Source organism: Pseudophryne corroboree, chromosome 8, assembly GCF_028390025.1.
Source record: "Pseudophryne corroboree isolate aPseCor3 chromosome 8, aPseCor3.hap2, whole genome shotgun sequence".
Classification (NCBI taxonomy): domain Eukaryota; kingdom Metazoa; phylum Chordata; class Amphibia; order Anura; family Myobatrachidae; genus Pseudophryne; species Pseudophryne corroboree.
The window spans coordinates 79,298,775-79,314,628 of NC_086451.1; the positions used below are offsets into that span (position 1 = coordinate 79,298,775).

The following is a 15,854-nucleotide window of genomic DNA, read 5'->3' on the forward strand; positions in this document are numbered from 1 at the left end:
CTGTTGGACTTCAGACCTGCGGCGGGTGGGGGGATGGGGGATCCCCAGACAACGAGCAGGTACCATGGGATGGTAGGAGTGGTGTTTTTTGTCAGGGGGGCACAAAATTTGTAGTTACGCCACTGGTGATGCACATCACTTAAGCAGCACTAGGAGTACCAGAAAGCTACGTACACATGAAAACAATAATACCTATTGTGGGGAAATCATAAGCTAGGAGAAAATATTAAGTTTGTGGTGAATAATTCTGTAAATGGTGAAAATTAGTTAAAAAATGATTACTTGACAATGCCAAATAGTACATGTTTATGTTTGTCTGTTTTTAATGTCATTTTGGCAATGAAATGGGTTATTGGGGGTCATTCCAAGTTGATTGCTCGCTAGCTACTTTTAGCAGCCGTGGAGACGCATAGTCGCCACCCACGGGGAGTGTATTTTTGCTTTGCAAGTGTGTGAACGCCTGTGCAGCCGAGCGCAGCAAAAACATTTTGTGCAGTTTCAGAGCAGCTCAGCTCTGGACTTACTCAGCCCTTGCGATCACTTCAGTCTTTTTGGTGCCGGAATTGACGTCATACACCCGCCCTGCAAACGCCTGGACACGCCTGTGTTTTCCCAAACACTCCCAGAAAACGGTCAGTTGACACCCATAAACGTCCTCTTTCTGTCAATCACCTTGCGTTCGGCTATGCGATTGTAATCTTCGCTAAATCCATCGCCCAGCATAGATCCACTTTGTACCCGTACGATGTGCCTGCGCATTGCGGTGCATACGCATGCGCAGTTTTTACCTGATCGCTGCGCTGCAAAAATCGGCAGCGAGCAATCAACTCGGAATTACCACCATTGTTCCACTGGAGTCAATGCAATGCAAGAAATCCATCTATAGTGCTTGATAATTATGACTCCTAAAATTATCAGATCAGGCGCTCTGATATAAGGCACAAAATAAAGCTGTTGGTCACCCAATTTATATAATAGAATTGATATACTGATATCTATATACTTATAGCTGCTCCCACATGAGTATTCTGCGATACTCAAATAGATACAAAGTAATTGTGAAACATGCAATATCACAAGAGAGCGCTAGATACCGATCATTACTATATAAACATTTTATTCAATCACATAAAATAAAAGCATAAAAAATGCGATGCATATTTTCATAAAATAATTATTCTCACTGCTGATATTATTTACACGCTGCCATATACTGTATCCCAATTGTATATTGGGGGTCATTCCGAGTTGTTCGCTCGGTAAAAATCTTCGCATCGCAGCGATTTTCCGCTTAATGCGCATGCGCAATGTCCACACTGCGACTGCGCCAAGTAAATTTGCTATGCAGTTAGGAATTTTACTCACGGGTTTTTCTTCGTTCTGGCGATCGTAATGTGATTGACAGGAAATGGGTGTTACTGGGCGGAAACAGGCCGTTTTATGGGCGTGTGGGAAAAAACGCTACCGTTTCCGGAAAAAACGCAGGAGTGGCCGGAGAAACGGGGGAGTGTCTGGGCGAACGCTGGGTGTGTTTGGGACGTCAAACCAGGAACGACAAGCACTGAAATGATCGCAGAGGCCGAGTAAGTCTGGAGCTACTCAGAAACTGCTACGAGGTGTGTAATCGCAATATTGCGAATACATCGGTCGCAATTTTAAGATGCTAAGATTCATTCCCAGTAGGCGGCGGCTTAGCATGAGCAAATCTGCTAAAATCCGCTTGCGAGCGAACAACTCGGAATGACCCCCATTGCACAGATGTCCACATCCAAAAGACCAGTGTGGCTGGTTCGCTCCAAGGCAAATTATAAAGTCCCAATTTGTTTTAGGGAATGTGAATGGTGTTCACTAGATGGTGAATGTTCAGCTGTATAAACGATGGGCGCTATGCTACTACCTCCCCCGACCGCCAAACAATTTTGTGCTCACCACTTATTCCTTAGAGTCTCATGTGAGGCTGGCTGTCAGCATGCGGAATCCATTGTGGTTGGTGGGAGCGGCAGTGTTCTATTCAGTTCACGGGGAGGGAGGGCGCCGTTCGTAGCTGCAGAATTCAGGCAGTTTGCCGTGTGCTGGAGTCCGGACTGTGGTGCTGTGCTTGTGTAGATCTCAGGGAAAAACAGCAGCGTGAGATGTCCTTAACATGTTTCTCCGTGAAAATCAAACCACGGTTTCATCAGAAGGTACAGTATATGGCAGCGTGTAAATAATATCAGCAGTGAGAATAATTCTTTTATGAAAATATGCATTGCATTTTTTATGCAAGAAATCCATCTGTCGGTGCCGGTTTTCTTCAGTTTGGCCACCTTCATGTGTTTATACAGTTGCTCACTGCTTTGCTTCTCAGCATTGGGATGTTGAATACTATAGAGTTGAATTCAAGTTACAATTCCACTTTTATTTGGTGTTCGGAATGTGGATGTTTGGCCATACCCTGTGTGTGACTGCACCTCCTCTTACCACAACACTTGCACCAGCCCTATACCTGTCACACCTCTCCTGAAGCACAAGCCTGCACATCTGACTGCATGCTCTCATCAGTCAGCATAGCCTACATACGTACATCCCATAACCACCGGGTAAATTGTTCAGAGATGTGTCTGAGTTGTGCCCACCTAGGAATTGCCCATAGAGGTGTGTGCTTGGCCCCAGAACGTGCGTTTTGCTAAGATACGTCTGCAAGGCAGACTTGCATGTAACGCTACAATGTTCCCTACAATAGTAACATGCATTTTGGAACATTACAAATACTTTGTTTATTTACATAATTGGACATTTTCTTTTAGGATATTGGGCATAATTCAAGGTTGATTGCAAAATAAAATTTTCCTCTAATGGGCAAAACCAAGGGGGTCATTCTGACCCGTTTGCTCGCTGCTTTTTTATATTGCAGCAGAGCGAACGGGTACCCACTGCGCATGCCAGACGGCAAAGGCCGTAGCAGAGATGCGATCGCCTCTGCCTTATTGACAGTCAGATGCGGTCATTGGGCGGAAGGAGGCGGAACGGCAGTGTTTGGGAGTGGCCCGCAGCGGCTGTGTGATGTCATACGCAGCCGCTGCGGGCCGGGGAGCGATGAGTAGCTCCTGGCCAGCACGCTAAAGCTGCGCTGGCCGGGAGCTACTCTTGAAGTGCAAAGGCATCGCCGCTGTGCTATGCCTTTGCACTTCTGTGGGGGGGGGGGGGAACTGACATGCGGGGCGGACTAGCACTGTGCTGGGCGTCCCCCCGCATGTCAGTGTGAATGATCGAATGATCGTAGCTGGGCCCATGTGCACTGCATGGGGGGAGGGGGGGTGGTGGCGGTTATAACATGTGCAGAGAGAGTTACATTTGGGTGGGTTATTTTGGTTCAGTGCAGGGTAAATACTGTCTGCTTTATATTTACACTGCAATTTCAGTTTGAACACACCACACCCAAATCTAACTCTCTCTGCACATGTTATATCTGCCCCCCCTGCAGTGCACATGGTTTTGCCCATTAGAGGAAAATTTTATTTTGCGATCAACCTTGAATTAGGCCCATAATGCAGGTAGTTTGTGGATTTAGCTGCTGGAAATATACAAATTGCTAGGAATATTGCTTACATGCAATTCTAACTTTAGAGTCCGTTATTTACTGTAGTAGCAATTCAGTCCTTTTATACAATGCAGGGTGATGATATGCTGTTCTCCTTCTGCAGGCTTCCGGACCCTAGCTTACAGGATGTGCCTGTATCTCCAGGGCCTCCACCTACGCCCCCGACACCAGTGTTACCTCCATCTGGGCCACTGGGTTCTGACAACGAAGAGCAGGAAGATCCTGTGGACTACTGCAGAGGTAAGAGCAGACAGTAAGGATACACCTTAATGTTGTTGAAACCAAATGTGTGTTAGGGCCTGATTCTGAGTTGGAAATAAATAAATAAAAGTAAATGTGCACCTGTGTAAAACCATGCTGCACTGCAGGTGGGGCTGTTTTAAAATGTGCAAAGAAATGTAGGGGGGAATTCAATTAGCCACTGTACATATTTCCACTAAAAAAAACCAACAGGCTTTTTTTGCGATTTCCCCCCCCGTTTTTAATGCCCATTTTTTTAATGGAAAAATTTACCATTTCCGTACGAAAAACAGGATCAGGGATAAGTTCCGGGAACCATGTGTTTCTCTAACGTCCTAGTGGATGATGGGGACTCCGTAAGGACCATGGGGAATAGACGGGCTCCGCAGGAGACTGGGCACTCTAAAGAAAGATTAGGTACTATCTGGTGTGCACTGGCTCCTCCCTCTATGCCCCTCCTTCAGTTAGAATCTGTGCCCGGCCAGAGCTGAGTGCTCCTAGTGGGCTCTCCTGAGCTTACTAGTAAAGAAAGTATTTTGTTAGGTTTTTTATTTTCAGAGAGCTTCTGCTGGCAACAGACTCTCTGCTACGTGGGACTGAGGGGAGAGAAGCAAACCTACTAACTGTGGCTAGGTTGCGCTTCTTAGGCTACTGGACACCATTAGCTCCAGAGGGATCGAACACAGGACCCTAACCTTGATCGTCCGTTCCCGGAGCCGCGCCAGAAGTACAGAAGCAAGAAGACTTTGAAATCGGCGGCAGAAGACTCGTGTCTTCACTAAAGGTAGCGCACAGCACTGCAGCTGTGCGCCATTGCTTCCACAGCACACCACACACTCCGGTCACTGTAGGGTGCAGGGCGCAGGGGGGGGGGGGCGCCCTGGGCAGCAATATAATACCTTTTTGGCAAAATTATACATATATACAGTCCGGCACTGTATATATGTACGAGCCCCCGCCATTATTTTTACACAGAAACGGGACAGAAGCCCGCCGCTGAGGGGGCGGGGCCTTCTTCCTCAGCACTCACCAGCGCCATTTTCTCTCCACAGATCCGCTGAGAGAAGCTCCCCAGGCTCTCCCCTGCATAGAAGAGGGTAAAAAGAGAGGGGGGGGGGCACATAAATTTGGTGCAAAAACAATATATACAGCAGCTACTGGGTTAACACTAAGTTACTGTGTGATTCCTGGGTCATATAGCGCTGGGGTGTGTGCTGGCTTACTCTCTCTCTGTCTCTCCAAAGGGCCTTGTGGGGGAACTGTCTTCAAATAGACCATCCCCTGTGTGTGTGGTGTGTCGGTACGTGTGTGTCGACATGTCTGAGGTAAAAGGCTTCCCTAAGGAGGAGATGGAGCGAATATGTGTGTGAGAGGGTGTCTCCGTCGACAACGCCGACACCTGTTTGGATATGTGTAAGTGCTAAGGTGAATTTATTGCACAAAAGATTAGTGAACAGACAGGAAATCTACCCATGTCTGTCCCTATGGCACAGAGCCCTGCAGAGGCTCACAATGCTCACTATCCAAAATAATAAACACTGATATCGACACAGAGTTTGACTCCAGTGTCGACTACGATGATGCAAAGTTACAGCCAGAATGGCAGAAAAGTATTCAATATATGATTATTGTAATATAAGATGATTTGCATATCACTGATGACTCATCTGTCCCTGACACAAGGGTACACATGTTAAGGGGAAGAAAGCTGAGGTAAATTTCCCTCCTCTCATGAGGAAAAAGAGCGGGAATCTCCAGACAAGAGACTGCAGCTTCCCACAAAGTATTCTCAGGCAGTATCCTTTCCCCACTAGGGCCAGGATGTGATGGGAATCTTCCCCTAGGGTGTCACGTTTGCCCAGAAGGTAGCCCTAGCTATTCTCAGGGATCCTGCAGATAGCGTGCACATTCTGGTGCACTACTCAGACCGGCGATTGTATCGGCATGGGTTTATAGCGCTGTGGCAGCGTGGACAGATACCTTATCAGCAGAGATTGAGACCCTAGTATACATATAGATATGTATAGGTATATATAGATAAAGATGCTGTCTTAAGAGATATGTATGTATATATATAAGACATGCCCAAGGAGACATTGGTATACTGGGTCCTCGAGTCAAAGCTATGTCGATTTCTGCTTGAAGGGACAGATGATGCCGACTTAAGAGGCATGTGGAAGGATGAGGATTGTGTGGAGAAGGGTTCTCGGACCTGGTCTCCACAGCTGTAGCTGGTAATTCTGATATTTTGCCTTATATTCCTGCACAGCCTAGGAAAGCACGACTTTATCAAATGCAGCCTTTCGAATAAAGAAACAAGAAAGTCCGAGGTGCGTCCTTTCTTGCCAGAGGCGGGGGCAGAGGAGAGAAGCTGCACAACACAGCTAGTTCCCAAGAACAGAAGTCCTCCCCGGCCTCTACACAAATCCACCGCATGTCGCTAGGGCTCCACAGGCGGAGCTAGGCCCGGTGGGGGCACGCCTTCGTAAGTTCAGCCACAAGTGGGTTCACTCCCTGTTGGATCCCTGGGCAATAGATATTGTGTCTCAGGGATACAAGCTGGACTTTAAGAAGATGCCCCCTCACCGACGGCCCTGCCGGCTTCCCCCCACAAGAGGGAAATAGTGTTAACTGCAATTCATAAATTGTATCTTCACCAGGTGGTGGTCAAGGTTCCCCTCCTTCAACAAGGAGGGGGTTATTATTCGACCATGTTGTAGTCCCGAAACCAGACGGTTCGGTCGGACCCATATTGAATTTAAAATCCCTGAACATATACCTGAACGGGTTCAAGTTCAAGATGGAATCGCTAAGAGCGGTTATTGCAAGCCTGAAGACATAAAGGATGCATACCTTCATGTCCCCATTTATCCACCTCATCAGGCGTACCTCAGAATTGCGGTACGGGATGGTCATTACCAATTTCAGATGTTGCCGTTTGGTCTCTCCACGGCCGTGAGAATATTCACCAAGTCAATGGCGTAAATGATGGTGCTCCTACGGAAGCAAGGTGTCACTATTATCACGTACTTGGACGATCTCCTCATAAAAGCGAGATCAAGTGAGCAGTTGCTGAACAGCGTATCACTTTCTCTGGAAGTGAAACGGCAACACGGCTGGATTCTATATATTCCAAAGTCGCAGTTGGTTCTTACAGCTCATCTGCCTCTCCTAGACATGATCCTAGACACAGACCAGAAAAGGGGTTATCTCCCGATAGAGAGAGCTCAAGAGCTCGTGACACTGGTCAGGAATCTATTAAAACCAAAACAGGTGTCAGTGCATCACTGCACTCGAGTCCTGGGAAGGAGGGTGGCATGATGCGAGGCATTCCCTTCGGCAGGTTCCATACGAGGACCTTCCAATGGGACTTACTGGACAAGTGGTCCGGATCACATCTTCGGATGCATCGGTTAATCACCCTATCCCCCAGAGCCAGGGTGTCTCTCCTATGGTGACTGCAAAGTGCTCACCTTCTCGAAGGTCGCAGATTCGGCATTCAGGACTGGGTCCTGGTGACCACGGATGCAAGCCTCCGAGGGTGGGGGGCAGTCACACAGGGAAGAAATTTCCAAGGGCTGTGGTCAAGGCAAGAGGCTTGCCTTCACATCAATATCCTGGAACTAAGGGCCATATACAACGCCCTAAGTCAAGCGGAGACCCTGCTTCGCGACCAACCGGTTCTGATCCAGTCAGACCGCGGGGGCTCATGTAAACCGCCAAGGCGGCACAAGGAGCAGGGTGGCGATGGTAGAAGCCACCAGAATTCTTCGCTGGGCAGAGAATCTCGTAAGCGCACTGTCAGCAGTGTTCATTCCGGGAGTGGACAACTGGGAAGCAGACTTCCTCAGCAGACACGACCTCCACCCGGGAGAGTGGGGACTTCATCAAGAAGTCTTCACACAGATTGCAAATCGATGGGAACTGCCACAGGTGGACATGATGGCGTCCCGCCTCAACAAAGCTAAAAAGATATTGCGCCAGGTCAAGGGACCCTCAGGCGATAGCTGTGGACGCACTAGTAACACTGTGGGTGTTCCAGTCGGTCTATGTGTTTCCTCCTCTTCCTCTCATACCCAAGGTGCTGAGAATAGTAAGAAAAAGAGGAGTGAGAACAATACTCATTGTTCCGGATTGGCCAAGAAGGACTTGGTACCCAGATCTACAAGAGATGATCACAGAGGACCCATGGCCTCTGCCTCTCAGACAGGACCTGTTGCAACAGGGGCCCTGTCTGTTCCAAGACTTACCGCGGCTGCGTTTGACGGCATGGCGGTTGAACACCGGATCCTAACAGAAAAGAGCATTCCGGATGAAGTTATTCCTACGCTGATAAGGGCTAGGAAGGACGTGACAGCAAAGCATTATCACCGTATATGGCGAAAATATGTTGCTTGGTGTGAGGCCAGGAAGGCCCCTACAGAGGAATTCCAGCTGGGTCGATTCCTGCACTTCCTACAGTCAGGGGTGACTATGGGCCTAAAATTGGGGTCCATAAAGGTACAGATTTCGTCCCTATCCATTTTCTTTCAAAAAGAACTGGCTTCACTGCCTGAGGTTCAGACGTTTGTAAAGGGAGTGCTGCATATTCAGCCCCCTTTTGTGCCACCAGTGGCACCTTGGGATCTTAATGTGGTGTTGGATTTCCTGAAATCCCACTGGTTTGAGCCAGTTAAGACCGTGGAACTAAAGTATCTCACGTGGAAAGTGGTCATGCTGTTGGCCTTAGCATCGGCGAGGCGTGTGTCAGAATTGGCAGCTTTGTCATGTAAAAGCCCCTATCTGGTTTTCCATATGGACAGGGCAGAATTGCGGACTCGTCCGCAATTTCTGCCAAAGGTGGTGTCATCTTTTCATTTGAACCAACATATTGTGGTGCCTGTGGCTACTCGTGACTTGGAGGATTCCAAGTTGCTGGACGTAGTCCGGGCTTTGAAGAGTTATGTAACCAGAACGGCTGGAGTCAGAAAGACTGACTCGCTGTTTATCCTGTATGCACCCAATAAGCTGGGAGCTCCTGCTTCAAAGCAAACTATTGCTCGCTGGATCTGTAGCACGATTCAGCAGGCTCATTCTGCGGCTGGATTGCCGCATCCAAAATCAGTGAAAGCCCATTCCACAAGGAAGGTGGGCTCTTCTTGGGCTGCTGCCCGAGGGGTCTCGGCTTTACAGCTTTGCCGAGCTGCTACTTGGTCGGGTTCAAACACCTTTGCTAAGTTCTACAAGTTTGATACCCTGGCTGAGGAGGACCTTGTGTTTGCCCATTCGGTGCTGCAAAGTCATCCGCACTCTCCCGCCCGTTTGGGAGCTTTGGTATAATCCCCATGGTCCTTACGGAGTCCCCAGCATCCACTAGGACGTTAGAGAAAATAAGAATTTACTCACCGGTAATTCTATTTCTCGTAGTCCGTAGAGGATGCTGGGCGCCCGTCCCAAGTGCAGACTTTCTGCAATACGTGTATATAGTTATTGCTTAATAAAGGGTTATTGTTATGAGCCATCCGTTGAGTGAGGCTCAGTTGTTGTTCATACTGTTAACTGGGTAAGGTTATCACAAGTTGTACAGTGTGATTGGTGTGGCTGGTATGAGTCTTACCCTGGATTCCAAATCCTTTCCTTGTAATGTCAGCTCTTCCGGGCACAGTTTCCCTAACTGAGGTCTGGAGGAGGGGCATAGAGGGAGGAGCCAGTGCACACCAGATAGTACCTAATCTTTCTTTAGAGTGCCCAGTCTCCTGCGGAGCCCGTCTATTCCCCATGGTCCTTACGGAGTCCCCAGCATCCACTACGGACTACGAGAAATAGAATTACCGGTGAGTAAATTCTTATTTTTTGTGATCGTGGGCATGAAAAAACAGCTAATTGAATATCCCTCATAGATGTGAGAGGGATGTGTCCAAACTGAAATCTAAATTGCAGTGTAAAAGTAAAGCTGTTCAGCAAAAAGGGGTGTGATATCACAAGGAACGGGCGTAGCCATGCAATAGTACCCCCAATTCAAATTTTGCCACACAGGAGCCCAATCTTACTCACACCACGCATAGTACCCCTGATTCATATTACACCACATAGTAGTGCCCCTTATTCATGTCACGTCACACAGTAGTGCTCCTTTTTTTTTTTTTTTATTCAGTAATTTCTCTATCGTCCTAGTGGATGCTGGGGTTCCTGAAAGGACCATGGGGGATAGCGGCTCCGCAGGAGACAGGGCACAAAAAGTAAAGCTTTACGATCAGGTGGTGTGTACTGGCTCCTCCCCCTATGACCCTCCTCCAAGCCTCAGTTAGATTTTTGTGCCCGGCCGAGAAGGGTGCAATCTAGGTGGCTCTCCTAAAGAGCTGCTTAGAAAAGTTTAGCTTAGGTTTTTTATTTTACAGTGAGTCCTGCTGGCAACAGGATCACTGCAACGAGGGACTTAGGGGAGAAGAAGTGAACTCACCTGCGTGCAGGATGGATTGGCTTCTTTGGCTACTGGACATTAGCTCCAGAGGGACGATCACAGGTACAGCCTGGATGGTCACCGGAGCCTCGCCGCCGGCCCCCTTGCAGATGCTGAAACGAGAAGAAGGTCCAGAATCGGCGGCAGAAGACTCCTCAGTCTTCTTAAGGTAGCGCACAGCACTGCAGCTGTGCGCCATTTCCTCTCAGCACACTTCACACGGCAGTCACTGAGGGTGCAGGGCGCTGGGAGGGGGGCGCCCTGGGAGGCAATGTAAACCTATTTTTTGGCAAAAAATACCTCACATATAGCCTCCGGGGGCTATATGGAGATATTTAACCCCTGCCAGAATCCGTTAAAGAGCGGGAGACGAGCCCACCGAAAAAGGGGCGGGGCCTATCTCCTCAGCACACAGCGCCATTTTCCTCACACAGCTCCGCTGGTCAGGAAGGCTCCCAGGCTCTCCCCTGCACTGCACTACAGAAACAGGGTAAAACAAGAGAGGGGGGGCAAAATTGTGGCAAAAATATATATATTAAAGCAGCTATACAGGGAGCACTTATTATAAGGCTATCCCTGTCATATATAGCGCTTTTGGTGTGTGCTGGCAAACTCTCCCTCTGTCTCCCCAAAGGGCTAGTGGGGTCCTGTCTTCTTTAAGAGCATTCCCTGTGTGTCTGCTGTGTGTCGGTACGTGTGTGTCGACATGTATGAGGACGATATTGGTGTGGAGGCGGAGCAATTGCCAAATATGGGGATGTCACCCCCTAGGGAGTCGACACCAGAATGGATGGCTTTATTTATGGAATTACGGGATAGTGTCAACACGCTAAAGCAGTCGTTTGACGACATGAGACGGCCGGACAATCAATTAGCACCTGTCCAGGCGCCTCAAACACCGTCAGGGGCTGTAAAACGCCCGTTACCTCAGTCGGTCGACACGGACCCAGACACAGGCACTGATTCCAGTGGCGACGGTGACGAATCAACCGTATTTTCCAGTAGGGCCACACGTTATATGATTTTGGCAATGAAGGAGGCGTTACATATTGCTGATACTACAGGTACCACAAAACAGGGTATTATGTGGGGTGTGAAAAAACTACCTATAGTTTTTCCTGAATCAGATGAATTAAATGAGGTGTGTGATGAAGCGTGGGTTGCCCCCGATAAAAAACTGCTAATTTCAAAGAAGTTATTGGCTTTATACCCTTTCCCGCCAGAGGTTAGGGCGCGCTGGGAAACACCTCCTAGGGTGGACAAGGCGCTCACACGCTTATCAAAACAAGTGGCGTTACCCTCTCCTGAGATGGCCGCACTTAAAGATCCAGCAGATAGGAGGATGGAAAATATCCAAAAAAGTATATACACACATACAGGTGTTATACTACGACCAGCTATAGCGACAGCCTGGATGTGCAGTGCTGGGGTAGCTTGGTCAGAGTCCCTGATTGAAAATATTGATACCCTGGATAGGGACAATGTTTTACTGTCTTTAGAGCAAATAAAGGATGCATTTCTTTATATGCGTGATGCACAGAGGGATATTTGCACACTGGCATCACGGGTAAGTGCTATGTCCATTTCGGCCAGAAGAAGTTTATGGACGCGACAATGGTCAGGTGATGCGGACTCAAAACGGCATATGGAAGTTTTGCCGTATAAAGGGGAGGAGTTATTTGGTGTTGGTCTATCGGATTTGGTGGCCACGGCTACAGCCGGGAAATCCACCTTTTTACCTCAAGTCACTCCCCAACAGAAAAAGACACCGACTTTTCAACCGCAGCCCTTTCGTTCCTTTAAAAACAAGAGAGCAAAGGGATATTCATATCTGCCACGAGGCAGAGGAAGGGGGAAGAGACTGCAACAGGCAGCTCCTTCCCAGGAACAGAAGCCCTCCCCCGCTTCTACAAAAGCCTCAGCATGACGCTGGGGCTTCCCAAGCGGACTCGGGGGCGGTGGGCGGTCGTCTCAAGAATTTCAGCGCGCAGTGGGCTCACTCGCAGGTAGATCCCTGGATCCTGCAGATAATATCTCAGGGGTACAGGTTGGAACTAGAGACGGATCCACCTCGCCGTTTCCTGAAGTCTGCTTTACCAACGTCCCCCTCCGACAGGGTGACGGTCTTGGAAGCCATTCACAAGCTGTACTCTCAGCAGGTGATTGTCAAGGTACCTCTTTTACAACAAGGAAAGGGGTATTATTCCACTCTATTTGTGGTACCGAAGCCGGATGGCTCGGTAAGACCTATTCTAAATCTGAAATCCTTGAACCTGTACATAAAAAATGGTAACAAAGGGGTTAGGATATGTCCCTGCGCACAAATGCCGCCAACCCAAGGTCTATCCTAGTGTGTCACCTAACACACTGAAATAATGCTAGAAAGGGAATATTAGAATAATCCCTAGGTGGCGCAAATAGTAAAAAGTCCAAAGAAATTACCCGTGTGGGCTAAAGTCCGTTCCTTTTCATACAAGTGAGTTCATATATGAATCCGTCGTCCAAAGATGATGTATGAAAAAAAACACAATATAAACACAAATGTTCAGTACAGTCTCTGTGGGTATTAGAGGAACAAAATGTACACCCAGGTTCCTTCGACTATTCAGTACTTGGGATGTGCAGTTCTACTCGTAAGGTCCACCTCAGTGACTCGCATAAATGGACTGCTTACATGTGCTTACTTCTAAAACAATTGTATAAATCACATCAAGGTTTCTTTCACCCATACAAATGCAGTATCCAAAATAATCAAGCACCCACGAGTAGGTCTCTGGGTATATAGGATGCTCACGTGTATGCTTACTTCAAGGTGCGGTGTACTTTCACATCAAAGGTTTCTTTCGATGTTTTCCGCTGTCTTTCTCCTCTATTCCTTCAATTTTACTGCGGCGGCACGCCACACCTCCCCTCCGCTCTGATATCATCACATCCATGTGATGATATCAGAGCGGAGGGGAGGTGTGGCGTGCCGCCGCAGTAAAATTGAAGGAATAGAGGAGAAAGACAGCGGAAAACATCGAAAGAAACCTTTGATGTGAAAGTACACCGCACCTTGAAGTAAGCATACACGTGAGCATCTTATATACCCAGAGACCTACTCGTGGGTGCTTGATTATTTTGGATACTGCATTTGTATGGGTGAAAGAAACCTTGATGTGATTTATACAATTGTTTTAGAAGTAAGCACATGTAAGCAGTCCATTTATGCGAGTCACTGAGGTGGACCTTACGAGTAGAACTGCACATCCCAAGTACTGAATAGTCGAAGGAACCTGGGTGTACATTTTGTTCCTCTAATACCCACAGAGACTGTACTGAACATTTGTGTTTATATTGTGTTTTTTTTCATACATCATCTTTGGACGACGGATTCATATATGAACTCACTTGTATGAAAAGGAACGGACTTTAGCCCACACGGGTAATTTCTTTGGACTTTTTACTATTTGCGCCACCTAGGGATTATTCTAATATTCCCTCTGTACATAAAAAAGTTAAAGTTCAAGATGGAGTCACTCAGAGCAGTGATAGCGAACCTGGAAGAAGGGGACTTTATGGTATCCTTGGACATCAAGGATGCGTATCTCCACGTTCCAATTTACCCCTCACACCAGGGGTACCTCAGGTTCGTCGTACAGAACTGTCACTATCAGTTTCAGACGCTGCCGTTTGGATTGTCCACGGCACCTCGGGTCTTTACCAAGGTAATGGCCGAGATGATGATTCTTCTTCGAAGAAAAGGCGTATTAATTATCCCATACTTGGACGATCTCCTAATAAGGGCAAGGTCCAGAGAACAGCTAGAGATGGGATTAGCACTGTCTCAAGAAGTGCTAAAGCAGCACGGGTGGATTCTGAATATTCCAAAATCCCAGTTAATTCCGACAACACGTCTGCTGTTCCTAGGGATGATTCTGGACACGGTTCAGAAAAAGGTTTTTCTCCCGGAGGAAAAAGCCAAGGAGTTATCCGAACTTGTCAGGAACCTCCTAAAACCAGGAAAGGTGTCTGTACATCAATGCACAAGAGTCCTGGGAAAAATGGTGGCTTCTTACGAAGCAATTCCATTCGGCAGATTCCACGCAAGAATTTTCCAGAGGGATCTGCTGGACAAATGGTCAGGGTCGCATCTTCAGATGCACCAGCGGATAACCCTGTCTCCAAGGACAAGGGTATCTCTTCTGTGGTGGTTGCAGAGTGCTCATCTATTGGAGGGCCGCAGATTCGGCATACAGGATTGGATCCTGGTGACCACGGACGCCAGCCTGAGAGGCTGGGGAGCAGTCACACAAGGAAGAAACTTCCAGGGCGTGTGGTCGAGCCTGGAAACGTCTCTTCACATAAACATTCTGGAACTAAGAGCAATCTACAATGCTCTAAGCCAGGCAGAACCTCTGCTTCAAGGAAAACCGGTGTTGATCCAGTCGGACAACATCACGGCAGTCGCCCATGTAAACAGACAGGGCGGCACAAGAAGCAGGAGTGCAATGGCAGAAGCTGCAAGGATTCTTCGCTGGGCAGAGAATCATGTGATAGCACTGTCAGCAGTGTTCATCCCGGGAGTGGACAACTGGGAAGCAGACTTCCTCAGCAGACACGACCTTCACCCGGGAGAGTGGGGACTTCATCCAGAAGTTTTCCACATGCTTGTAACCCGTTGGGAAAGACCAATGGTGGACATGATGGCGTCTCGCCTCAACAAAAAACTGGACAGGTATTGCGCCAGGTCAAGAGACCCGCAGGCAATAGCTGTGGACGCGCTGGTAACGCCTTGGGTGTACCAGTCGGTGTATGTGTTTCCTCCTCTGCCTCTCATACCAAAAGTATTGAGAATTATACGGCAAAGAGGCGTAAGAACGATACTAGTGGTTCCGGATTGGCCAAGAAGGACTTGGTACCCGGAACTTCAAGAGATGATCACGGAGGATCCGTGGCCTCTACCTCTGAGAAGGGACTTGCTTCAGCAGGGTCCCTGTCTGTTTCAAGACTTACCGCGGCTGCGTTTGACGGCATGGCGGTTGAACGCCGGATCCTAAAGGAAAAAGGCATGCCGGAAGAAGTCATTCCTACCTTGATTAAAGCAAGGAAGGAAGTAACCGCGCAACATTATCACCGCATTTGGCGAAAATATGTTGCGTGGTGCGAGGATCGGAGTGCTCCGACGGAGGAATTTCAACTGGGTCGATTCCTACATTTCCTGCAATCAGGATTGTCTATGGGTCTCAAATTGGGATCTATTAAGGTTCAAATTTCGGCCCTGTCGATTTTCTTCCAGAAAGAATTGGCTTCAGTTCCTGAAGTCCAGACCTTTGTTAAGGGAGTACTGCATATACAGCCCCCTGTGGTGCCTCCAGTGGCACCGTGGGATCTCAATGTTGTTTTGGACTTTCTCAAATCTCATTGGTTTGAACCACTAAAAAATGTGGATTTGAAATATCTCACATGGAAAGTGACCATGCTACTAGCCCTGGCTTCGGCCAGGAGAGTGTCAGAACTGGCAGCTTTATCTTACAAAAGCCCATATCTGATTTTCCATTCGGACAGGGCAGAACTGCGGACTCGTCCACATTTTCTCCCTAAGGTGGTGTCAGC

At 48.1% G+C, this 15,854-nt stretch overlaps 1 protein-coding gene across 1 annotated transcript in view; it reads left to right on the forward strand.

Moving 5' to 3' along the window:
- Positions 1-15,854, forward strand: part of SRPK3 (SRSF protein kinase 3) — an 83,606-nt gene that overhangs the window by 38,620 nt on the left and 29,132 nt on the right. The window contains exon 3 of the mRNA XM_063936718.1: positions 3,684-3,820. Coding sequence (XP_063792788.1) covers positions 3,684-3,820 — 137 coding nt within the window. The remainder of the gene's footprint in view (positions 1-3,683; positions 3,821-15,854) is intronic.